Source organism: Haematobia irritans, chromosome 4 (genome assembly GCF_050003625.1).
Source record: "Haematobia irritans isolate KBUSLIRL chromosome 4, ASM5000362v1, whole genome shotgun sequence".
Classification (NCBI taxonomy): Eukaryota; Metazoa; Arthropoda; class Insecta; order Diptera; family Muscidae; genus Haematobia; species Haematobia irritans.
In genome coordinates this window covers 106,344,352-106,372,189 of record NC_134400.1, presented here as the reverse complement: position 1 = coordinate 106,372,189, position 27,838 = coordinate 106,344,352, and the positions used below count along the sequence as shown (strand labels likewise).

The window sequence follows — 27,838 nt, the reverse complement described above, 5'->3', positions numbered from 1 at the left end:
GACTTAATACAACTTTTTTCAAGGCATTCGTATAGATGTTGTGTAGCTTACACCTAAAAGTGAGCATTGTATCACAAACTTTTTCTTTAGTAAATAGACAATTCCTATAGTCATCAATTTTATAGTTGTCCATTACACTTTTTTTCACACCTTTAGCCTTTTTAATTTCATAACCATCCTCAACAGTATATGAATACATTTTTGGACCTAAACCGACAAACTCTGTCATAATCTTACCACAGTTTTCATCCTTCATTAATCCAATTTCCTTTTTATTTACAAGAGGAAAATTGAAAGGATTATCTTCGGAATACTCAGATGTATCAAAATGTGTAGTAAGATGAGGTCTAATTTCTTCATACACATCTTCAGATTCGATGGTGTATATGAAAGAGTCTGTATCCATATAGTTTAATTGTATTCTTTCACCAAACTTTTCTTTCATAAAGTTGTAGTGGAAGTCATACATTTTCCACTTAGCTAATTCTAGAATACAAAATCCTAAGTATATTGGCTTATCATAAACAATTTTTGTTTTATTCATTTGAATAGCCCAAAAATTGTCTGTGAATTTGGATATACTATGAAAGTTTGGTTTTGAAATTAGAGCTTCAGCACCTAACTTACGCCTGTCACTATATGCCCACTGTTTTACAATAGACACATCTTTTCTTTTTTCAACATTTTCCATTGTTTTGCCATATACTGCATTGTTCAATAGTTTAAAGAAATTTTTTTCAAAAGCAATATTTGTTTTTTTCCTACAATCATTGTTTTTGTCAATATATTCCTTTAGCCATGGTCTTTGACTAAAAGTAAGCACCCTATGCACTTCATTTAGAACGTAGCCCTGCTCTAAACATTGTTTTAGTGTCATGTAGTGGATGGTATACCTTTCTTTTGGTGTAAGATCTGCAACAAGTTTGTTGTGTTTCGATCCTCCCACTTTTTTGTTTTCAGCCGCTAAAGGTAAATCATTAAATTTATTATGTAGATGGGGTGGACAACTTATTGAAACTTCATAAATATACCCTTCAGGAGAATCGAATTTAAAATTTTTGATTACGTTAGGATCCCTAATAATGTCAGCTTCTGCAACCCATTTAAAATTACCATATGGTAAGAATTGCTGCATCGCCCATCCATATAGGTTATTAACATCAAGATATAATAAAAATGTGGATACAATATCAGGATTAAAGTTTTTCATATATTTATTATTGGCTTTGTGATATCTTTTACTACATTGAGTAATACCTCCACGAATGCCATTTTTTATAAAGTTGTATGTGTCTACGTCCTTCAACAATTCTAGGCTAAAACCATCCGATGTTATCAGCTTTAGCATAGCATCATAAGATAGACCAGGCGCCGTAAAATATTGGCAAGGATCCAGCTTATGTATGCTTTTGCATAAGATTCGAAAGTTTTCGAATATATCTGTGAGTAGAAGGACATCCGTTTTTAAATATAACTCCATATAATCCTGAAGTGTCCTACAATTAAATGTTGTCCAAACTTCTGTAGCGTGATTGTAGTCCTCCTGACTACAACTTTTGTTGGTTAATTTACTGTAGAAGTTTTCTATAGAGGGAAGGTTTATATCTTTAAGTTTTTGAAATGAATCCAAGTATTCATAACAAAATACACCCTTCCTTCTCATTAATTTAAATTCGTGGTCATTTGAGAAATTAGATCTAACCGTAGTCATTTTGTCATCTAACAGATTTTTAGCTAAGCTATCCAAGCTTGAAGGCATAAATCTTAAAGAATCTAAAAACCTATATTCTAAAAGACCCCCATTATCAAATTTAATTTTATGAGATACCGATATATATAATTCTTTATTTAGCGGTATAACTGAGGTATTTCCAGGAATAAGGTTTAGTAAATCTTTAATAAATAGATGACAGTCATATGACGAAAAGTTATGGAAAAAGATTGGTATGAACTTTGGGATCTTATAATTTAAATTACATTCATTATGGGCCGCCCCCCTATATTTTCCAGTAATATGGCAATGATCCCTAACCCTATCCGTATCTAAATTTTTGTCACAAATGTGACACAATTGAGCTGCGTGAAAACTGGATTCCTCAATAGGTGATAAGGGACACATTGGTTTTTTTAATGATAAATACCTTTCGTATATATCTCTACATTCTAAATCTAAATATTTAACAAATTTTTCCCCAGCATCCTCCCCAGTATAAATCTTAAATCTATCTAACGAACTATCTACACTACATTTTATATAAAAACTAAAAGCACACGGTTTGTGCTTATTTATTGTTGATCCTAAACTATCTTTCTCTAGTATACACTCAAAATCGGCATACACAACGAAAGGGACATCCATCGTTTTACTTATGTTTTTAAAGCGAATAAAATTATTACCTGCATCCGGTACGGTGGTTACAATGTTGGAACATTCCTTTAAGTGATTCGACCACTTGTCGGAGTTTGAAGTGTATTGCAGGCATCTGTCGCAAATTTTTAATTTCTTACAATTTTTGGTTAACTGCGAAGATAATAATCTACAACAAATAAAATAAAAATAAAAATAATTTAATTAATATTTAAGTAAAAAATGAAATGAAGGATTTTTTTTTTCTTACCTTGACATGTCTTTAATCCAAATATAATGTGCTTTACCCCCACTCTCCAACAACAACAAGTTAATGTGTACCCCATTTGGAACAACATTCTGGGATATGTGGTATGGCCCGATGACAGTGTCATCTTTCCGGTTATACCCATATACATTAATACTAACTCCTGGGTTCAGCTTTTCAAATTTTGGGATTTCTTGCACAGGCATAGGGAATTCTAGCCCTTCAAAATTTAAATTTATATTGTTTTCTAACAAAATATTCTGCTGCCTGATATCTACTCGATAGGATGAAGTTCGCGTTGGGTGGGTCGGCTTTGGGGAAGTTAACGCCGAAATGACACTCCATTTGAAGCAGTATTCATCCGTATTTCTGACATTGATACATGCTTTTTTCGAATATAATTTTGGTGGCGTTGGAATATATTGGGAACCACAAAAGTCAGACCATTTGTTGATGTTGATTTCAAATTTTTCAATTCGAGTCAAAGTCCATCCAGAGTCTCTTTCCTGGAAATCCGCCATTTGACTCTTTATTTCCTCAATATGCCTTTTAATGAAATCCTCAATGTTGTCTGACATAACCAGTCTCTGCATTTTGGACACATGGTACATGTGTTGCATTTGGAGCTCTTCACCACCCAACTTTATGTATTCCCCAATTAGTTGGATATTTATCTTCAGACTTTTATTCTTCGCCAGTGAATTTAAAATTAACAGGTGTAAACTCTTGTTACATTCTTCGAATACCTCATTTATATCTATGGTATTCATATCGGTTAGGTACGTATAAGTTCCTACACGATTTTTAAATCCTGTCATCGTCTGTCTAAATTGGTTATTTATAATAACATCACTTTTTTGTATGTGTTTCGGAGACTGGTGATGTTTGAACCAATTCATTGGGTTTACATAGACGTTGCATATTTCACATACTTTATTTAAATTCCTCTGACCATGACTAGGCCCTGGTTGCTGGTCAAAATTAAACTGTTGCTGCTCAAATATGTTTGAGTGTTGCTCCAAGTTTTGATTTTGCTGCAGCAATTGTTGATGAAAGATAGGTCCTGGATGCTGCAGCAAGTTAAAATGTTGTTGTTGTTGGGACCCTGGATTAAGCCCTGGTTGCTGATCCCAATTATATTGTTGTTGGGGGTAGATTCCACCTCCCACGGACATGTTTATGTGTTGTAGCTGTTGTTGTTGTTGTTGCTGTTGTTGTTGCTGTTGTTGTTCCTGTTGTTGTCCAAAACCTTGTCTATGCATTGTCGCTTGGTGAATTTCCATATGTAATTTCAATGCATAGACATTTCGCACCATCAAACCACATAAACTACACGTTTTGTGTGTCTGCAAATGTTTTTGGAGTGTATTTTGGCTTTTGAACATTTTTCTGCATACTTTGCACGTCAACATTTGGGATTCCATTTTGTTTAAAGTTCTTTCAAATATTTCTTTTTTAAATTTTTATAAATAAAACTTTTATTAATTATTTTTGCAGCACAAGAAACAAATCGCAATTTTTTCTTAAAAGGTACGATTCTTTTCTTTTTTGTTTATATTTATTATTTTGCAACAAAAAGTCTCAACGTATTTTACGTGTTTTGATTTATTTATTTATTTATTTTTTTTTTTTTGTATAACACCAAAAAAATTCACAACGTCCGTTTCTGTTTTTTTTTTGTTTGTTAACAAATGTTGTTTTTTTTTCACAACGTGTCCGTTTCTGTTTTTTTTTTCGTTTGTTTTTTTTTTTTTTGTAAAACACCAAAAAAATTAACAAAATTCTGTTTTTTTTTTTTCAGTTTTTTTAAATGTTGTATTCACAACGTAAAACTCCGTGCATATGAATTGCTAAGTCGGGGTTTAGAATTCAATTGGGAACTAAAATTTCAAATGAATATACTATATATTTCTTCGAGGAATGAGATATTTATCCCTTTATAAATACACATTTCTTCTCAAAAGTAACAAATAAATAAAAAATCTAAACAAATAGACACATTGCCTGATTTTCATAGATATTTTGTATGCAATTAGACATCAATGTTTACATCTTACTAGGCGATCAGAAAACTCCACACAGTCAACCAAGAAATCAAATCGAATAACTCAAATTTTCCCAACAGCCAAAATCTTATCTCACCCCCCTCCATACCTTATCTTCACGATACATATACATCTTGGGTGGTCATTCTGTGCAATGACAAACAAATCAATAGGATTTCCCAACAGTGAAACACTTATCTCTTCCCCCTACACCTTCTTCCTCCAAATCTAGGTTTCAGCGATTGTTCAATACTAGGCGATCAGAAAAATCCACACAGCCAACCAAGAAATCAAATCGAATAACTCAAATTTTCCCAACAGCCAATCTCACCCCCTTCAAAAACCTTATCTTCACGATACATGTACATGCACATGCATTTCTTCAGAATCTCAGACGATCACTCTGTCTCTCATTTCAGAATGCTAAACAAATCAATAGCATTCTCAACAGTGAATCACTTATCTCTTCACCCTATCGCTTCTTCTATGGCACATAAACAAACACCAAATCTAGGTTTCAGCGATTGTTCAATACTAGGCGATCAGAAAACTCCACACAGTCAACCAAGAAATCAAATCGAATAACACAAAATTTCCCAACAGCCAAAATCTTATCTCACCCCCTCCCTATCTCATCTTCACGACACATGCACATGCATTTCTTCAGAATCTCAGACGGTCACTTTGTCTCCCATTTTAGAATGCTAAACAAATCAATAGCATTCTCAACAGCGAATCACTTATCTCTTCACCCTATCCCTTCTTCTATGGCACATATATAAACACCAAATCTAGGTTTCAACGATTGTTCAATACTAGGCGATCAGAAAAATCCACACAGCCAACCAAGAAATCAAATCGAATAACTCAAATTTTCCCAACAGCCAATCTCACCCCCTTCAAAAACCTTATCTTCACGATACATGTACATGCACATGCATTTCTTCAGAATCTCAGACGATCACTCTGTCTCTCATTTTAGAATGCTAAACAAATCAATAGCATTCTCAACAGTGAATCACTTATCTCTTCACCCTATCGCTTCTTCTATGGCACATAAACAAACACCAAATCTAGGTTTCAGCGATTGTTCAATACTAGGCGATCAGAAAACTCCACACAGTCAACCAAGAAATCAAATCGAATAACACAAAATTTCCCAACAGCCAAAATCTTATCTCACCCCCTCCCTATCTCATCTTCACGACACATGCACATGCATTTCTTCAGAATCTCAGACGGTCACTTTGTCTCCCATTTTAGAATGCTAAACAAATCAATAGCATTCTCAACAGCGAATTCTATGGCACATAAATAAACACCAAATCTAGGTTTCAACGATTGTTCAATACTAGGCGATCAGAAAACTCCACACACTTTTCCCAACAGCCAAACTCTTATCTCTCCCCATCCCTATCTCATCTTCACGATACATGCACATGCACCACACCGCCAGCCAATGCATTCAATACAATGACACTCATACATACAGGGAAAATTTTTTTTGATGACCTTATGACCTATCACAAAAAGCCCATTAAAAAAAGCCCATTAAAAAAAGCCCATAAAAAAAGGCCATTAAAGTGGATCAGTCTATACGTATTACACTACTCCTAAAAAATAAATCCGGGAGCTAGGTCTATATAGGGGCTATACTAAAACATGGACCAATACTCAAAATTTTCGACACACCTCTTAATGTTGAGGAACATTAAGAACCAGAGATGTAAAAGTTGGTACAATTGTACGAAATTTGGTACATTTCGCTTTTCAAAAGTACAATGGTACTACAATGACCTATTTGATACAATTTGAAGTACTCAGTTAGTCTTCAAAATTCTCGAAAAGTCCCAATTATTTAATTGTCCATTTTCCTATATCCTGAAATGAATAAAATAATATATTTGGGATTTTATGTAGCATTTGCATTGAACTTTAGTCTTGATACTGAACTCATGTCTAAACTTCGAAATTTCTGCCAGATCATAGACAACTCTTTAGTGAAAAATTGTTTTCACTCAACTAATTTTCAATATCGAATGCCTTTTTCTAAATTTGCCAAAATTGAAAGTGTAACAAATCCCTAAATTTGTTACGTGTTTGACTGAATATTTTCATACGAAAATATGTTGAAGGAAGGAAACATATGTTGGCTCATACAAAACCTTTACAAATAGCACCTTCGTTATCGTACAAGTTGATAAATAATTTTTATTTTTTCGGTTACCATATTCCAATCCATTATTCTTTTGGTACAATTTTAACCCAAAAAGTACACTTTTTTATTGTCGTTGGTACAATTTAAAAATTAGATTTTCATCCTTGTTAAGAACATTAACATTAACTAGAATTCCAATTTCAGACAAATTGGGTAAAAACTACGAAATCTAAAATCGGGCGATCAGTCTATAAGGGGGCTATACCAAAACCTGGACCGATAAGGACCATTTTCGACACACCTCTTTATGGTCCTAAAATACCTGTAGATTTCTAATTTCTGGCAAATTGGATAAAAACTACGGATTCTATAAGTCCAAGAAGTAAATTTGGGAGATCGGTCTATATAGGGGCTACAACGAAACATGGACCGATACACCCCATTTTCTGCACACCTATTTGTGGTCCTAAAATACATCTCGATTTCCAATTTGAGGCAAATCGAATAAAAACTACGGTTTCTAGAAGCTCAAGACCCCAAATCGGGGGATCGGTTTATATGGGAGATATATCAAAACTTAGACGGATGCTCCCCATTTTCTGGTCATAAAATACCTCATGATTTCCAATTTTAGACAAATCGGATAGTAAATACAGTTTCTAGAAGCCCAAGAAATAAAATCTGGAGATCGGTCTATATGGGGGCTGTATGAAAACATGGACCGATACGAACCATTTTCGACACACCTCTTTATGGTCCCTAAACACCTTTAGATTTCCAATTTCAGGTAAATCGGGTTGTAAATACAGTTTCTAGACGCCCAAGAAGTAAAATCGGGAGATCGGTCTATATGGGGTCTATACCAAAACATGGACCGATACACCCCATTTTTCAATAAACCAATCTTTGGTCCTAAAATACCTCAAGATTTTCAATTTAAGGCAAATTGGATAAAAAATACAGTTTCTGGACGCCCTAAGAAGCAAAATCCGGAAATCGGTCTAGATGGGGGCTATACCAAAACATGGACCGATAAGCACAATTTTCGGTACACTCTCTGATAATCCTAAAACACCTCTCCAATTTCCAATTTCAGGCAAATTTTATAAAAACTACGGGTTTTAAAAACCCAGACCCCAAATCGGGAGGTCGGTTTATATGGGGACAATATCAAAACTTGGACCGATATAGTCCATCTTCGAACTTGACCTGCCTGCAGACAAAAGACGAGCTTGTGCAAAATTTCAGCATGATTGCTTCATTATTGAAAACTGTAGCGTGATTACAACAGACAGACAGACAGACAGACGGGCAGACGGACATGGTTATATCGTTTTAGAATTTCTCCCTGATCAAGAATATATATACTTTATATAGTCGGAAATCGATATTTCGATGTGTTACAAACGGAATGACAAACTTATTAACTCCCGTCACCATTCTATGGTGGTGGGTATAAAAATTAATTTGATTTGGAAAACGTATCATTTGGAAATTAATGCCCTGCATAAGTATAAATTTCCCCCATTTTATGTATATCTCTTCCCACAGTGCAATTACTAAAACGAATGGATTTTTTTCTTTTACACCTTACCTAAATTGCTTTGAAGGCTTCTGTTTCCTGCTATTATAAAACACTCCTTTCTCAGTAGACATTTATTTTCACATCACCGGTTATTTTTGTCGGTTGCTTTTATGTGATTCCTTCGAATACCTGTAAAAGATGTTGCTGAAAGCCTGTAGGGACACGCAATTAAATTCTCCCAACCAGTAAACGAAGCAGTAAAATTTCCCCAGACTCTCACTCAATGTTGTTGTTGTTGTTTTTTGTCAGTTAGTCCTTACACTTGTTGAAAATTTGTTTTCTTCTCCATTATTTTACGTTGGCATATTCGTATTTTTTTTTTTGCAGAAATTATGGTGGCAAAACCTGTGGCCCATGTTGCAATCGGAAATTAGCAATGGCGAAGTGCTGGCAGCTGTTTTACACCCGGTCTTTACATTATTGCAGGATGCAACAAAGCCTGAATATGAAAGCGTAATGGCGCCGACAATGAAGTGAGTTTACGATTTAATTACACGATAAATACACCGCTAAAAGTAGCCAACTAACTTACCATGAATGAAATAACATACACACACACACACACACACACATACAAACACATATTTCATCCAACAGATTTTATATAGCCACAAATCCCTATGCTAAATATGGATGAGATAATAGTTTACCATTTAAAGTTTAAATTGAGCATAGGAAAATTTACGAACTTAATGAGTTTTCATTGCCGCATTTCATAATATAATAGGATTGTTTTCATTTAATACTCGGTACCCAAGCCGTGACGAATAAAAAAGAAAACACAGTACTCGTTATCCAGGTAATGTTATAAAATGTGTAACACTTGGATCAGTTGTTTGAAAACAATCACTGAAAATAAGTGAAATCTAAAATATTTAATGTATGAAGTGTTCAAATTTTTATAAATATTTGCTGCTCTGATTATTTATGACTCTATAATGCGTTCAACTTCATGCCATTCGACAACTTAATCGCAATAAATTGGTATTGTGAATCAAAGAAGCGCACTTTATGAAAATGCAAGTTGGCAACACCGACGCGATTTGCACCAGGGATCCGGAGCGGAGCGTGGAGCGGAGCGGAGCAAGCCCTTTTTTTGCCGGAGCGGGAGCGGCATTTCTAAAATCCGGAGCGGAGCGGGAGCGGAGCGGGAGCGGAGCGGTTTCCAAATGAAAAACCGCTCCGCTCCGAATAAAATATTACTTGAATGAAATGTGTAACTTTGAAATTATACTGTGTAGGTAATTTCAAATATAGCTAGTACTTAGCGTAGTGTGAGTAAACGTTTAAAATGTACGATATGTATTTTTGTACGTACGTACATTGGGGAAAACACAACGTGTTTTTTTAGTAATTGTTTTCAAAAACGGCAAATGTCAAAATATATCTCTAGTATGTGTTGTAAATGTAACAACAGTACTTTCGATCAATTTCATCCCGTATTACTACAAACATGTTTGTAATGAACGTCAAATAAATGCAATTAAACGATCTTATTTATATTTAATTTTTTAGTTTTCTACACTGAAAAAAATATTGTCGTGAAGTCAAAGATTTCATGTCCTTAGAATAAGAATGCAAATTTTGCTTAACATGGAAGACGCATTTCTCTAAAATAAAGTTTTTTTTTCCTTGTCCAAAAGTCAATAAACTTTTGAATGAAGTTGTAATGTCCTTATAATTAAGTGATTTTACTTAAAAATGTGTATCATAACATGAAAGATAAAATTTTTGAGGTAAGGTCAACGTGACTTTAATAATTAAGAAAAATTCTTTTTTTTCAGTGTAAGGACATTCATATTTGCTTTACTATTGTACTATATCCTAGCATTCTCTTATTTCTGATATTAGTTCTCGAAAATTTAATTAAAATTAAGGATAGTTTCAATTTTGGTTGAAAAATGTGCGCATATACATTTATTTTAATTTTTTCTCACATTGAAAACTAATGACTTGATTTGTATTATTGCATGTTATCTACTTTTTTTGAGAAAGAACATTTCTTAAAAACGCTGTTCGAAAATGTATTTTTACAATAAAGGGGGAAAAAGCGAAATTAGGTAACACTAGATCTGAGTAAGAATATTCGTAGGTATACCACGGACTGATTTCGATGGAGGTTGTTGCAAACATAAACATACACACACACATCACAAATATAACAAAACCTCTTCTCTACGTCTGTTGCAAAACAAAAAAACTTTCGGAGAGTAGTTACTTCTACTCTGTGTATAGACTTTCAATTCCAATCAGCGTTGCCATTTTGGTCCGATCGGACCAAAATTGGTCCAAACAATTTCTAATTTTTAAATTTGGTCCGATGGTCGGACCAAACAGAATTTGGTCCATTTTCATAAATTTGGTTTCTATCACATATTAAATAGTAGATGGTGCACCGCAAAGAATATTGTTGGGAGTCCAAATATTTCACATGCTTAAAATACGAATATGAATTATGCTTAGAATAGAAGACGTATTTCTCTGAAATAAAGTTGTTTCCTTGTCTAAAAGTCTCTAAACTTTTCAACGAAGTCTGTTTGTCCTTATAGCTAAGTGATTCGACATAAAAATGTGTATCCTAACATGAATGAAAATTTCGTTTTAATGAAGTCAAATGGATTTAATATTTCTGAAAAAATCTTCAAAATTAATAAAATGTTTCAACACATTGCTTTAAAGTCATTATACCCTAAACCACATAGTGGTTGGGGTATAATAAGTTTGATCTGCCAAAAAATGTGCCTACCAGAAATATTGATTTTAGACCCAATAAAATATGTACCGATCGACTCAGAATCACCTCCTGAGTCGATCTAGCGCTTGGTGTCCGTCCGGCTGTCCATGTATTTGTTGTTCACAGGATTCCGGTCGCAATTATTAACCGATTTTGATGAAGTTTGGTACAGGGAGTTTTTTTTGGGCACAAGGACGAACGCTATTGAATTTGGAAGAAATCGGATCAAATTTAGATATAGCTCCCATATATATGTATTGCTCGATTTCGACAAATGGGGTCACGTTGCACTTTTTTACTAACCGATCGTCGTCAAATTTAGCACAAAATAATCTTCTGTATCACCCTTTAAGTCTGAAAATTTCATCGAAATCGGTTCAGATTTAGATATAGGTCCCATATATATGTATCGCCAGATTTTGCCAAATTAGGTCATAAAACCCTTATTTATCAACCGATCTTCCTCAAAGTTGGCTAAATGTAATCTTCCATAGCACTAACTATATGTGCAAAAAATCATCGAAATCGGTTCAGATTTAGCTATAGCTCCCATATATGTACCACCCGATTTTCTAAATAAAACAAGTAAGGAAAGTCTAAAGTCGGGCGGGGCCGACTATATTATACCCTGCATCACTTTGTAGATCTAAATTTTCGATACCATATTACATCCGTCAAATGTGTTGGGGGCTATATAAAGGTTTGTCCCAAATATATACATTTAAATATCACTCGATCTGGACAGAATTTGATAGACTTCTACAAAATCTATAGACTCAAAATTTAAGTCGGCTAATGCACTAGGGTGCAACACAATGTTAGTAAAAAAATATTGGAAACATTTAACTCTGAAGCAATTTTAAGGAAACTCCGAAAAAGTTTATTTATGATGTATCGCTCGATATATATGTATTAGAAGTTTGGGAAAATTAGAGTCATTTTTACAACTTTTCGACTAAGCAGTGGCGATTGTACAAGGAAAATGTTGGTATTTTGACCCTTTTTGTTGAAATCAGAAAAACATATATATGGGAGCTATATCTAAATCTGAACCGATTTCAACCAAATTTGGCACGCATAGCTACAATGGTAATTCTACTCCCTGTGCAAAATTTCAAATAAATCGGAGCAAAAAATTTGCCTCTGTGGTCGTATGAGTGTAACTCGGGCGAAAGCTATATATGGGAGCTATATCTAGATCTGAACCGATTTCAATAAAATTCGGCATACTTGACTACACTACTAATTGTACCCCTAATTTCAACCTAATTGGGATAAAACTCTAGCTTCTGGGACCGTATTAGTCCATATCGGGCGAAAGATATATATGGGAGCTATATCTAAATCTGAACCGATTTCAATAAAATTTGGCACACTTGACTCTAGTACTAATTGTTCTTCTTCTGCAAAATTTTAAGCAAATTAGGGTAAAACTCTGGCTTCTGGGGCCATATAAGTCCATATCGGGCGAAATATATATATGGAAGCTATATCTAAATCTGAACCGATTTCTTCCAAAATCAATAGGGTTCTATTCTGAGCCAAAGCACATACTTGTGCCAAATTTGAAGTCGATTGGACCAAAACTGCGACCTAGACTTTGATTACAAAAATGTGTTCACGGACATAAGGACAGACGGACATCGCTATATCGACTCAAGAGCCCACCCTGAGCATTTTTGCCAAAGACACCATGTGTCTATCTCGTCTCCTTCTGGGTGTTGCAAACATATGCACTAACTTATAATACCCTGTTCCACAGTGTGGAGCAGGGTATAATAAAACTCAATTGAACAAATAATACAATGTTTGTACTATAATTTTCTCGAAGAGGAGCCGAGCGGAGCGTGAAGCGGAGCGGAGCGATTTTTTTTTTCTCGGAGCGTGGAGCGGAGCGGTTTTTTTTTTCTCCGGAGCGGGAGCGGAGCGGAGCGAAAAAAATGGACCGCTCCGGATCCCTGATTTGCACTGATGAGATATTCTGGATGGCTCTTACAAATGTTGCATCGAGTACTAAACGAAACAAGCAAGTAAAGTCTAAAGTCGGGCTGACCAAAGTTGACCAAAATGTGTGTTACCATCTCAACTCCTTCAAATATTTCACTTTATTTATAATTATAGTCAGAAGCACAAATACATTGGTTTTACATTGGATTGACACTTAATTATAAAATATAATTTAAGCTCATTAATATCAATACTATATATAATTTTTATACCCTAAACCACATAGTGGTTTGGGTACACACAAAAAATTTTTTCTCTGATTCAATCACCAAATGAATTGATCCAATTAATTTTTTAATTGAAATGTCTTCAATCACGAAAATGATAGTATCAATCACAGTTTTAATTGGGCATAGAAAAAATTCTTGATTAATTGATTTTTTCAGCAAAATTCAATTAATTTTTTAATTGATTCAATTAAAAATTTAATTGATGTTGATTGCAAAACGCAATTAATTTATTAATTAAAAAGGGTAACTATTTTTAATTACTTAGTTAGATTGCCTTAGAGTTTTTATTTGGATTAACAAATGATTGTTTGAAATACATTTTTAATTAAAAAAGTAAAAAAAAATCAGCACTTTTTTAACTGAATTAGTCTTCCGAATTTGATTAAAAAGTTAATTGTATCAATTAATTTTTTAATTAAACATTTGAAAAATTTCAATCATTGACTTAATTAACTTAATGTTTCTATCATGATTAAAAAGTTAATTGTATCAATTAATTTATTAATTGAAAAAATTTTCAACTTCAATTAACTTTTTAATTGGAAATATTTTGGTGATATTTTTTTCTGTGTATAATAAGTTTGATCGGCCAAAAATGTGCCTACCAGAAATATTGATTTTAGACCCCATAAAATATATACCGATCGACTCAGAATCCCCTCCTGAGTCGATCTAGCGCTTGGTGTCCGTCCGTCCGTCTGTCCATGTATTTGTTGTTCACAGGATTCCGGTCGCAATTATTAACCGATTTTGATGAAATTTGGTACAGGGAGTTTTTTGGGCACAAGGATGAACGTTATTGAATTTGGAAGAAATCGGATCAAATTTAGATATAGCTCCCATATATATGTATCGCCCGATTTCGACAAATGGGGTCACGTTGTGCGTTTTTTCAAACGGATCGTCACCAAATTTGCCAAAAGGTAATCTTTTCCATCGCCCTTCAAGTCTGCAAAATTTTATCCAAATCGGTTTAGATTTAGATATAGCTCTCATATATATGTATCGCCCGATTTTCCTAAATTTGGCCACAAAACCTTTATTTGTCAAACGATCTTACTCAAAGTTGGCTAAATATAATCTTCTATAGCACTAACTATATGTGCAAAAAATCATCGAAATCGGTTCAGATTTGGCTATAGCTCCCATATATATGTACCGCCCGATTTTTCTAAATTTGGCTATAAAACCCTTATTTATCAACCGATCTTACCCAAATTTGGCTAAATGTAGTCTTCTATAGCCCTAACTATATGTGCAAAAAATCGTCGAAATCGCTTCAGATTTAGATATAGCTCCCATATATATGTATAGCCCGATTTTCCCAAATTTGGCCATAGAACCCTTATTTATTAACCGATCTTACTAAAAGTTGACTAGATCCAGTCCTCTATAGTACTAACTATATGTGCAAAATTTCATCGAAATCGGTTCAAATTTAGATATAGCTCCCATATATGTATAGCCCGATTTTGAAAAATTCGCCCTTATAACCTTATGTTTGACCATACAGGCCTCATTTCGTAACTGATCTTACTCAAATCTTGCACAAGGTAACCTTTTGTGGTATTAATCAAACCTGCAAAATATTATGCAAATTGGTTCAGATGTAGATATAGCTTCCATATATATGCATCGCTCGATTTTCCCAAATTTGGCCAAAGTAATCTTATTTATTAACCAATGTTACTCAAATTTAAAATTTTGATGTACTAGCCGATCGTACTTATACGTACTTGTAGCTCTTACATAAGAATATTGCTCGATTTTTACAAATTTGTATTTATTACCCACACTAATTTAACGATTTTCTCTTTTTTAATAATGGGCTCAATATTAGTGGCATACTAGCTCCGTAGGCGCAATATATACACAGTCAGTGTTGCTAGAAGTAGGTGAAATTCCCTATATGTAGGGTTTTTCTAATATTTAGCGTCTTTAGCGTAGGGCCACAATGTAGGACATTTTCACTCAACACAATTTGTAATAATTTTTACATTTTGGTGGCTCTAGAGGAGAAAATTAGAAGCCGGCAAGGCTTGATCTTTAACAATGTGTGGTAAACTTTATTCCTGTAGAAAATTTTGTCAACATTTTATTTCTATGGAACGTTTTGTCAAAATTGTATTTCTATAGAAATTTGTTTCAAAATATTATTTCTATAAAATTTTTTTCAAAATTTTATTCCTGTGGAATTTTTTCTCAAAATTTTATTTCTATAGAATTTATTGTCAAAATTTTATTTCTATAGAAAATTTCTCACAAAAATTTGTTTATAGAAACTTTTTACAAAATTTTATTTTTATAGAGATTTAACAAAAAAAAAATACTAATTTGGGTAGAATTCTACCAACTGTGGCAACCGTGGTGGTAATACAAATTTATATTCTAAGTTATATATGTTGTATATTCATGTTTTAAGATAATAAAGTACTTAGAACCATTTTTGTTTTGTACAATTTTTTAAATTTAACGAAAAATATTGAAGGGAAATTGTTTGGGAATGTATGGGAAAGTAGGGAAATTTTTTTGTCCTTGTAGGGTAAACCGAACATTTTCCGTGGCAACATTGACTATGAGCTATAGTCAGATTGACACAAAGCACCCATAGAGATGTACCCCTTAATTTTGTTAAATATGCAACTGCGGTTTATCTCCCAGACCTATATGTTACCCCACAAATGCTTATGATTACTAATTCTGTAATGGTGGTTTAGGGTATGATATAGTCGGCCCCGCCCGACTTTCTACTTTACTTACTTGTTTGAATATATTATTAATATACTAATCAAGATTCAAGAACCTAAAACGAACATGTATGAATGGTATGAATGTACGCTATAAACATCTCTTTTCCTTCCATTTCGAAAAATTTAAGTGTTAGCTATGGTAGAAGTACATAACCGCGATAGAACCAGTTCCTTAAGCTTAAAACATGCACTGAAAAAAAAGCATGCCCGATTCCAAAGATTTTGTCTTTACTCTAAAAATTTTTGTATTGATTCCGAGCCGATCATTAAATTAACCGTGGGAGTTTTGCGATCTTTGCAGTACATGACTAGTTCTGTCTTTGCAAGATTTACCCCAAGACCATTGTCTTTCGACCATTTCTCAGTCATCCGGAGGGCCCTCTGAATAATATCTCTGATTGTGGATGGGAATTTTCCCCTGACTGATAGAGCCACATCATCTGTGTATGCCACCACTTTTATCCTTTCTTTTTCTAACCAGAAGGTTATTTATAGCAACATTCCAAAGAAGAGGTGATAGAACTCCTCCTTGGGGAGTGCCTCTGTTCACATACCTTTGTATGTTTGCTTGTCCTAGTGTGGCTGAAATGCGTCTCTTCCTTAGAAGTTCGTCTAACAGCCTAAGTATACATGGATCAACATTCAGAGTTGTCAGTCCATTTAATATCGAGCTTGGATGGACATTATTGAACGCCCCTTCGATGTCTAGAAACGCCACGATTGTATATTCTTTGACAGATAGTGAGCTTTCAATAAAGTTGACTAGTTCATGTAATGCGGTCTCAGTAGACCTGCCCTTCGAGTATGCATGCTGTCGTTTCGAGAACAAATTTGAATCGATGCTAGTTCTAAGATAAACATCTATTATCCTCTCCAGAGTCTTAAGTAGGAATGAGGATAAGCTGATTGGTGAGAAGCTTTTCCCGCTTTAGGTATGAAAACGACTTTTGTTTCCCTCCACTTTCCTGTGATATATGATAAGTTGATACATTCTTTATATATCGCCAACAACCAGGGGATAATTTTGTCTGTCACTGCTTGTAATTCCGCCGGAGTAATTCCATCAGATCCGGGGGATTTGAATGGTCCAAAGCTATTTAACGCCCATCTTATTCTAGATTCCGATACAATTTCCTCGATAGGAAACGACCGCTGAGTCACTGTGGCACCGCCAGAACCTGGTTCAACCGTCTGATTTCCAGGAAAATGTGTGTCCAATAGTACCTCCAGCGTCTCCTCACTGGACGTTGTCCAATTGCCCTCCGATGTTTTAATGAAACCTGGAGCGGAGTTGGTGGATGCTATAACCTTCCGTAGTCTGGAAGCCTCGGAGGTATTCTCAATACTGCTGCAGTAATCATTTTCCAAACGTTTTTATACCCTCCAATATAGGATGGGCGGTATATTAACCTTGTCATTCTGTTTGTAACACATCGAAATAATGCTCTAAGACCCCACAAAGTATCTATATTCCGGGTCGTGGTGAAATTCTGAGTCGATCTAAGCATGTCCGTCCGTCCGTTGAAATCACGCTAACTTCCGAACGAAACAAGCTATCGACTTGAAACTTGGCACAAGTAGTTGTTATTGATGTAGGTCAGATGGTATTGCAAATGGACCATATCGGTTCACTTTTACGTAACATATAGCCCCCATATAAACGGACCCCCAGATTTGGCTTGCGGAGCCTCTAAGAGAAGCATATTTCATCCGATCTGGCTAGTATATGGTCTCTAACAACCATGCAAAAATTGGTCCACATCGGTCCATAATTATATATAGCCCTCATATAAACCGATCCCCAGATTTGGCTTGTGGAGCCTCAAAGAGAAGCAAATTTCACACGATCCGGTTGAAATTTGGTACGTGGTGTTCGTATATGGTCTCTAACAACCATGCAAAAGTTGTTCCATATCGGTCCATAATTATATATAGCTCCCATATAAATCTATCCCCAGATTTGACCTCCGGAACCTCTTAGAGGAGCTGAATTCATCCGATTCGGTTGAAATTTTGTACATTGCGCTAGTATATGGCCGCTAACAGTCATGGAAAAATTGGTCCATATCGGTCTATAGTTATATAGAGCCGATCGCCAGTCACACAAAAATTGGTCCATATTGCCCAAAATAATCTACCAAAATTTTATTTCTATAGAAAATTTTGTCAACATTTTATTTCTATAGAAAATTTTGTCAAAATTTCATTTCTATAGAAAATTTTGTCAAACTGAATTATATACGTCGTTTTTTTATACCCTCCACCATAGGATGGGGGTATATTAACTTTGTCATTCCGTTTGTAACACATCGAAATATTGCTCTAAGACCCCATAAAGTATATATATTCTGGGTCGTGGTGAAATTCTGAGTCGATCTAAGCATGTCCGTCCGTCCGTCCGTCTGTCCGTCTGTCCGTCTGTCCGGCTGTCCGTCCGTCCGTATAAATCACGCTAACTTCCGAACGAAACAAGCTATCGACTTGAAACTTGGCACAAGTAGTTGTTATTGATGTAGGTCGGATGGTATTGAAAATCGGCCATATCGGACCACGTTTACGTATAGCCCCCATATAAACCGATCCCCAAATTTGGTTTGGGGAGCCTCCCGGAGCAGCAAAATTCATCCGATCCGGTTGAAATTTGGTACCTGATGTTAGTATACGGCCTCTAACAACCCAGCAAAAATTGGTCCATATCGGTCCATAATTATATATAGCTCCCATATAAACCGATCTCCAGATTTGACCTCCGGAGCCTCTTGGAGGGGAAAAATTCATCCGATCCGGTTGAAATGTGGTACCTGATGTTAGTATACGGTCTCTAACAACCATGCAAAAATTGGTCCATATCGGTCCATAATTATATATAGCCCCCATATAAACCGATCCCCAGATTTGACCTCCGGAGCCTCTTGGAGGGCAAAATTCATCCGATCCTGTTGAAATTTGGTACCTGATGTTAGTATACGGCCTCTAACAACCATGCAAAAATTGGTCCATATCGGTTCATAATTATATATAGCTCCCATATAAACCGACCCCCAGATTTGAACTCCGGAGCCTCTTGGAGGAGCAAAATTCATCCGATCCAATTGAAATTTAGTGCGTGGTGTTAGTATATAGTCTCTAACAACCATGCAAAAATTGGTCCATATCGGTTCATAATTATATATAGCTCCCATATAAACCGATCCCCAGATTTGACCTCAGGAGCCTCTTGGAGGAGCGAAATTCATCCGATCCAGTTGAAATTTGGTACATGGTGTTAGTATATGGTATCTAACAACCATGCAAAAATTGGTCCATATCGGTCCATAATTATATATAGCAAAAGTCATCCGATGCGGTTGAAATTTGGTACATTTTGTCAATATATGGCCTCTAACAGCCATGTAAAAATTGGTCAATATCGGTCTTTAGTTATATATAGCCGATGACTTATTACACAAAAATTGGTCCATATCGCCAAAAATAATCTACCAAAACTTTATTTCCATAGAAAATTTTGTCAAATTTTATTACTATAGAAAGTTGTGTCAAAATTTCATTTCTATAGAAAGTTTTGTCAAACGTTTATTTCTATAGAAATGTTTGTCAACATTTTATTTCTATAGAACATTTTGTCAAAATTTTATTTTTATAGAAAATTTTGTAAAAAATTTATTTCTGTAGAAAATTTTGTCAACATTTTATTTCTATACAAAATTTTGTCAACATTTTACTTCCATAGAAAATTTTGTCAACATTTTATTTCTATAGAAAATTTTGTTAAGTTTTTATTTCTATAGAAAATTTTGTCAAAATTTTATTTCTATAGAAAATTTTGTCAAGTTTTCATTTCTATAGAAAATTTTGTCAAACTATATTATATACGTATTTAATCGGCCTTTTTTTGTTTAATATATACCCCGTATGGGCTAACTTACAATTTAGAAGACAGTGTTAAAAAGTTTTACGATACTTTGCCATCGGCAAGTGTTATCGCAACCCAAGTAATTCGATTGTGGATGACAGCCTTTAGCAGAAGTTCCTACGCAATCCATGGTGGAGGGTACATAAGATTCGGCCTGGCCGAACTTACGGCCGTATATACTTGTTTTTTTTTTTTTTTTGTTTAATATATACCACATATGGACTAAGTTACAATTTAAAAGACGGTATTAAGAAGTTTTAAGATACTTTGCCATCGGCAAGTGTTACCGCAACCCAAGTAATTCGATTGTGGATGACTGTCTTTAGTAGAAGTTTCTACGCAATCCATGGTGGAGGGTTCATAAGATTCGGCCTGGCCGAACTTACGGCCGTGTATACGTGTTTTAATTAATTAATTTAGAAATGCAAAATTATTTGCAATCAATTCCTTGGATCTTTTCCATCCATTATTTGGTAAGACTTGATCAAAATATATCCGTCTTCATAAATATTTATGTACTTTTAATTTAGTGTTTTAGTGAAGAAACCCGAACATAGTACTCACCTTTTTATGGGTTTTTGATGCAAATTTTTTCACAGAAAAAACTTCTCTATTTCTAAAATTTTTGCTGTTTTTTTTCAGTAAACGAACGTCTTCCAGTAAGAATTTATGATAATTATCAAAAATTATTGCCATAGTCTCACAAAAGATTTTTGGGGGAAATATAGCGATTTTTGGTGAAACAATTGTGGGAACGCTGCTTAACTATAAGGGCGACTTCATTAAAATTTTTATCGACTTTGGACAAGGAAAAAACTTTATATCGTCTTATATGCTACGCAAAATTCGCATTCGTATTGTTTTTGGACATGATCTCCTTGGTCTCACATTATTCCACTCCACATTATTCCACTCCAATACATTCGTATCATTCACATACCGTTTCACATTATTCCACACCAATTCATTCTATTACACTATATTTCATTAAAATATGACAAATTTAATAACATAGTAATTGCACGCAGCATCTATCATACATTTAGATGTGTGTGTGTAATTTATCATATACGAGTATGTCTATGTGTATATCATTTCCTAGAAACATTTAATATGTAAATCCACAAAGTAATGGGTTTTCATCCACGATTTAAGCTACCACATTACGAGAATAATAAAGCCAACTATAAATTTTACCTTTTTAGAATCATATTAAGTGGTCCAAAATCCATACAAGCAACAGTCACTCTGCTGGAAAATTTGCATTTGGTCATTGAGAAAACACCAGCGTCGGACATTATCACAGATATCATTCCCATGCTGTTTTCATCCTTTGAAAGCTCTACGATACAAGTACAGGTAAGTGAAAACCAACACTGAGGTACAGAGGAATATGAATGAAAAGGTGCAAGGTTTCTTCAGTGTTAGTCTGAGCTCTGGGATATTGGTAGATTAAGAAACATGTAGCAAAATACCCACCACCATAAATCAAATAATATAATTATACCCTGCGCCACACTGTGGAACAGGGTACTTTAAGTTAGTGCATATGTTTGCAACACCCAGAAGGCGACGAGATAGACACATGGTGTCTTTGGCAAAAATGCTGAGGGTGGGCTCCTGAGTCGATATAGCCATGTCCGTCTGTCCGTGAACACATTTTTGTAATCAAAGTCTATGTCGCAGTTTTAGTCCAATCGACTTCAAATTTGGCACAAGTATGTGTTTTGGCTCAGAATATAACCCTATTGATTTTGGAAGAAATCGGTTCAGATTTAGATATAGCTCCCATATATAATTATATTTTGGGCCAAATTTTATTGAAATCGATTCAGATTTAGATATAGCTCCCATATATATTTCAACCAAATTGGGGTAAAACTCTGGCTTCTGGGACCGTAATAGTCCATATCGGGCTGTTGCCGCCATATATTCACGAGATAAAATTATTATATTGATTTATTAAAATATTTTTCATTTTGTTTTTTAATAATTTTAATAGGGATACATCCCATTAGAATTTGCAAATGTTACTATGTACATATAATAATGTAACAAATATTTTCTATTTACTTCTTCATATGTACATACACACATACATGTCTGCCTATTTATTGTAATTCCTTTTGCTTTCATATTTGTTTATGATATTCAATTCCGCATTGAATTCTAACGGCCCATATTCATTTGTCACGTATGCCAATCAACAGCTACCACCTAGCAAGAGGACAAATGAGTTTGGACATATCAGTCGATTAATAGGCACGGTCAAATACAAAATTATTTTAAAGCGCTCTCGCTATTTATATCGCGAAGGTTTAACTTTAATAAATTGTTAACTTTAACATTAATAAATTGTTAATATATTGCACATGGAGTGCTCTTAAACATTTTGTGTTTCATTAAACTCGACTCAGCCAACCGTGTCGCAACAATCTTTAAAATAATTTTCACGTGTATATTTTAAATTTTATATTGTGAGCGAAGCATTAGCGTAGCTAGGCAATTTTCCTAGGGGGGGGGGCTATAGCCCCCCTAGCTAAAAATTTATAGACTGAACTTATAGGTTCAATTAATATTTTATTTCATAAAATTGAATAAAAAATTAGACATCAAAATAACTCGACAATTAATTTATAATAAAGCAACTAAAAGTAGTTCCACACTTTTCCCAGCAAAAAAATTGTGAGTTGTTCTAAAGGCACAACTTTAAAAGCACTTCCAAAAATGTCCTCAATTATTTTAACTACACAGGAAGTTTTTTTACTTCATTTTTTTCATATTTTAATGTGTAATTTTTTGTTTTCTATTTTTTTAAATAGTTTAAAAAAAGAGTAAGAAGAAATAAATTGGTACAAATTATTCAAATTTTGCCATAAAACTGCTAAATCCATTATAGAAAAATCGATACTTTTGGAAATTATTCGAAGAAAAACGTTCCAAACAAGCGTCAGAATGCATTAAAAATCATAGAAACAATAAAAAAATTATTTATTTGGGAAAATATCACAAAATTTTTTAATTCACATTCAAAACACTGAATTCGGATCTCACCTTAAAAAGTGATGCAAATTCATTGCAACGGCTGTTGAAACGGTGGACATTTGTCCTATGACAAGCTCATATTACATTCATTGCTTCTCCGCCAATTTTGCACCACTTCTATACCCAAAAAGAACATTTCACTACTTTTTTGGCGACGCTTTTTCGCAGCATTATTAAGATATCAATTTATGAAAGAATAGTTTTAATATCAATTACTATTTTTTTAATTAAATTGACTAAACTAAATCAATCAAAAGGTCAACCACAGCTTTATTTCAGAAATATCTGATTTCAAACATTGCCATCGGCAACTGCTACCACAACCCAAGTAATTCGATTGTTCATGAAAGTCTTTAGCGGAACTTTGGGCGATTGTATATACTTGTTTAGTTGTTAAAAAAATTTAAAAAAAAACTATTGACATTTATTGAAAAATGGAAAATCATAAATAGAGTTTCAAATTCTGGGGGGGGCTAAAATTTTTCTGGGGGGTCTAAGCCCCCTCCCCAGAGGCCTTCCTACGCTTATGGCGCGAAGTCAAGTAAAAAGACATTGTCACAAATAAAAGTAACATTTACTAAAGTGAAAATATTCGAAGTGTTCTACGCGAATAAAACTACGCTCGTAACGTAAAAAAAAGCTTGGTTGATATATTAAATAAATATGCCTGAAAATAGTGAAATTGATGGTGAATTTAACTGAAAAAGTGTAATCAAGTGGACAACGATCGCATGGTACAATGCGACAAATGTAACCTATGGTACCACTTTGATTGTGTTGCAGTAAATAGTGGGGCAGCAGATGTGAGCTGGAATTGTGATATGTGTTCCCACATTGCGTTAGGCGAAAGTACGAGTACAACACAAACAACAAACAACCATCCTCCTTGTTCCACAGCAAATCATCTTAATAAGCCGCAGGCAACGTCGTCACCAAATATTGTTGGTGAGGGGCAGCAAAGGGCAGTTGACAGCAACGGAAACCAATAATCCGTCTTTGAGACCATCACTGCCAAAATTAAATCAAAACTTCGCATCAGGTACTATCAATAATATTGCGCCAGTGTATGCGGCCACATCGTCTGCTGCGACATTTTCATTTCCAATAAGCAGCAACCAACCAAAAAGAGTTTCTATGCAAACTAATTCCCAAACTACATCGAACGTTGAGCTACAACTAAATTTGTTGGAAGAGCAGCAACGCATGCAGCAGGAATTCTTAGAAAAGAAATACCAAATTCTTTCACAAGCTGGGCTTAATGCTACCGTGCAGCAAAATACTGTCAATTTGGGTTCAAGTTGGAATTTATTTTCCGGACCAACCCCATCACAACTGGCTGCTCGTCAATCAATTCCATGAGATCTACCATCCTTCACCGGCGATCCGGAAGAATGGCCGCTTTTTATTAGCTCATTTGAAAACAGCACTACAGTAGCTGGTTACTCTCACGCAGAGAATTTGATACGACTTCAAGCCTGTTTAAAAGGTAGGGCCAAGGAAATGGTAAAGAGTAAGCTTATGTTACCTACAATGGTGCCCGAGATCATCCAGACTTTAAGAATGTGTTTTGGACGACCAGAACATATTCTAGAAAGGGTTATTGAAAAAGCCAGACGTTTTCTACCGCCCAAAGAAAAACTTGAGTCTATGATCGAATATGCATTGTGTATAAAAAATATATACTCCACCATGGAAGCTTGTAAAATGGAGGCTCATATGAATAACCCTATGTTGGTAAAAGAGCTGGTAGATAAGCTTTCTAGCCAGTACAAATTAAATTGGGCAATGTTTCCTAAAAGTGATGAAACTCCAATATTAAAAACATTTAGTGATTGGATATTTCAAATTTCAGATGCCGCTAGCACAGTGGTGTCAACTGTCCCAATGAGTAAAAGTGCATCGATTAATACTCACACACAAGAAAATCCTCAAAGAAATAATAATTGTCTATATTGTGAAAAAGGTGAACATAAAATTTCAATGTGCAACCAGTTCAAGGAATTGAATTTGGACGATAAGTGGAAGTTTGTGAAAGATAATAAATTGTGCCGTCAATGTTTAAATAAGCATAAAAGAAAGTGTTTTATGAACACCGAATGCGGAATTGATGGTTGTCATGCAAAGCATCATCGTTTGCTTCATAAAAATTTCAAAGTTGAGGCAGCATCGTCTTCGAGACAACAACACGAAAATATAAGTAGTGGATCAATTAATTCACATTCTTGTAAAAACGATCAACAGGCCTTGTTTAGAATTTTGCCTATACGACTTCAAAGGAAAGGTGGTTACATCGATACATTCGCCTTCCTCGATGAAGGTTCGTCAGTTACTCTAATTGAAAAGGACATATTCGACTCGCTCGATGCAAATGGTGTCAACAAACCACTTTGCCTAAAATGGACTGGCAACACTTCACGTGTAGACGAATCTTCAGTTCAAGCATCTATAAACATTTTAAACCCAGAAAATAAATCAAAATATATGCTTAATGGTGTCCATACAGTGGAAAATTTAGATCTTCCGACGCAATCGCTAGATATGGACGATTTGATTGCGAAATATCCCTATCTAGCAGGAGAGCCTATCAAATCGTATAAAAGGGTTAAACCAACAATATTGATAGGTGCAGACAACTGGAAAATTGCAGTACCGCTGAAAATAAGAGAAGGTTTGTGGAATCAACCAATAGCGACAAAAACAAGATTAGGATGGACAATCCAAGGCCCTCATGGTAAATGGGCAACAGACAACTTGGTTAAACATACACACCTGCGAATGTGAAAAGAACTAAAGGGTGATTTGTTAAGAGCTTGATAACTTTTTTTTTAAAAAAAAACGCATAAAATTTGCAAAATCTCATCGGTTCTTTATTTGAAACGTTAGATTGGTCCATGACATTTACTTTTTGAAGATAATTTCATTTAAATGTTGACCGCGGCTGCGTCTTAGGTGGTCAATTCGGAAAGTCCAATTTTGGGCAACTTTTTCGAGCATTTCGGCCGGAATAGCCCGAATTTCTTCGGAAATGTTGTCTTCCAAAGCTGGAATAGTTGCTGGCTTATTTCTGTAGACTTTAGACTTGACGTAGCCCCACAAAAAATAGTCTAAAGGCGTCAAATCGCATGATCTTGGTGGCCAACTTACCGGTCCATTTCTTGAGATGAATTGTTCTCCGAAGTTTTCCCTCAAAATGGCCATAGAATCGCGAGCTGTGTGGCATGTAGCGCCATCTTGTTGAAACCACATGTCAACCAAGTTCAGTTCTTCCATTTTTGGCAACAAAAAGTTTGTTAGCATCGAACGATAGCGATCGCCATTCACCGTAACGTTGCGTCCAACAGCATCTTTGAAAAAATACGGTCCAATGATTCCACCAGCGTACAAACCACACCAAACAGTGCATTTTTCGGGATGCATGGGCAGTTCTTGAACGGCTTCTGGTTGCTCTTCACTCCAAATGCGGCAATTTTGCTTATTTACGTAGCCATTCAACCAGAAATGACCCTCATCGCTGAACAAAATTTGTCGATAAAAAAGCGGATTTTCTGCCAACTTTTCTAGGGCCCATTCACTGAAAATTCGACGTTGTGGCAGATCGTAAGTCTATTCATGATGAAATGTCAAAGCATACTGAGCATCTTTCTCTTTGACACCATGTCTGAAATCCCACGTGATCTGTCAAATACTAATGCATGAAAATCCTAATCCTAAATCACCCTTTATAATGAACTACATAAACTGGTCGAAGAACAATTTAATTTAGAAGAACCTGCCAGTAAGTCGTTAATGTCAACTGAAGATTCAAAATCCATCGAGACGCTGAGGACTACGTGTCGAAAAGTGGATGACCATTATGAAGTGGGTCTATTGTGGAAAAATCATGTGAGTAAACTAGTGGAAAGTTATGATAATGCATATAAGCGCCTCATGTGTTTGAACAAAAAGTTTTCAAAAGATCCAAATTTGAAAATTGTGCTACAAAGTCAAATTGATAACTTACTTGCAAAAGGCTACGCAAAGAAACTGAATGCTGAGGATATAAATAAATCGACTGAACGAGTGTGGTACTTACAAATATTTTTAATTAAAAACCCAAACAAGCCGGGAAAAATAAGAATGGTCTGGGATGCCGCTGCCAAAAGTAATGGCGCTTGTCTTAATGACTATATGCACAGCGGACCTGATCTATTAAAACCCCTTGTAAATGTGTTGCTAAATTTCCGAGTGGGTAAAGTTGCAGTTTGCGGAGATATAGCAGAAATGTTTCATCAAATAAAAGTTAGAGAAAGCGACATGCACACTCAAAGATTCCTATGGTGGGACAAAAGTGATCTTCCGGAGAAGCCGAGTGTTTATGTAATGTGTTCATTACCATTTGGAATTTCATGTGCTCCATGCATAACACATTACGTCCGAGATTTCAATGCTGATCAATTCAAGGACAAATATACCCGCGCGGTAACTGCCATTCAACACAACCACTATGTTGATGATTTTATTGACAGTGTAGACAGCGAAGAAGAAGCCATCGAATTAGCGTCACAAGTAAAATTGATTCACGCCGCTGCTGGATTTCACATTCGAAACTGGTCTTCGAATAATGACGTAGTCACCAAATAACTCGAAGAGATAACTTCTGTTGCAATCGACCGTATATCAGCTGTTGAGATTCCAAGATGTTACTCCCAATATTTAAATGAAGCAACGGAAATAGAATTACACACATTCGTTGATGCGGGTGAAGATGCTTACGCAG

The 27,838-nt window shown here is 35.0% G+C and overlaps 1 protein-coding gene across 1 annotated transcript in view; it reads left to right on the top strand.

Moving 5' to 3' along the window:
* bma (SCY1-like protein bma) overlaps positions 1 to 27,838 on the top strand; it is a 327,192-nt gene that overhangs the window by 138,379 nt on the left and 160,975 nt on the right. Inside the window, exons 10-11 of the mRNA XM_075306514.1 lie at positions 8,731 to 8,876; positions 21,243 to 21,396. Of these exons, the coding sequence (XP_075162629.1) occupies positions 8,731 to 8,876; positions 21,243 to 21,396 (300 nt within the window). The remainder of the gene's footprint in view (positions 1 to 8,730; positions 8,877 to 21,242; positions 21,397 to 27,838) is intronic.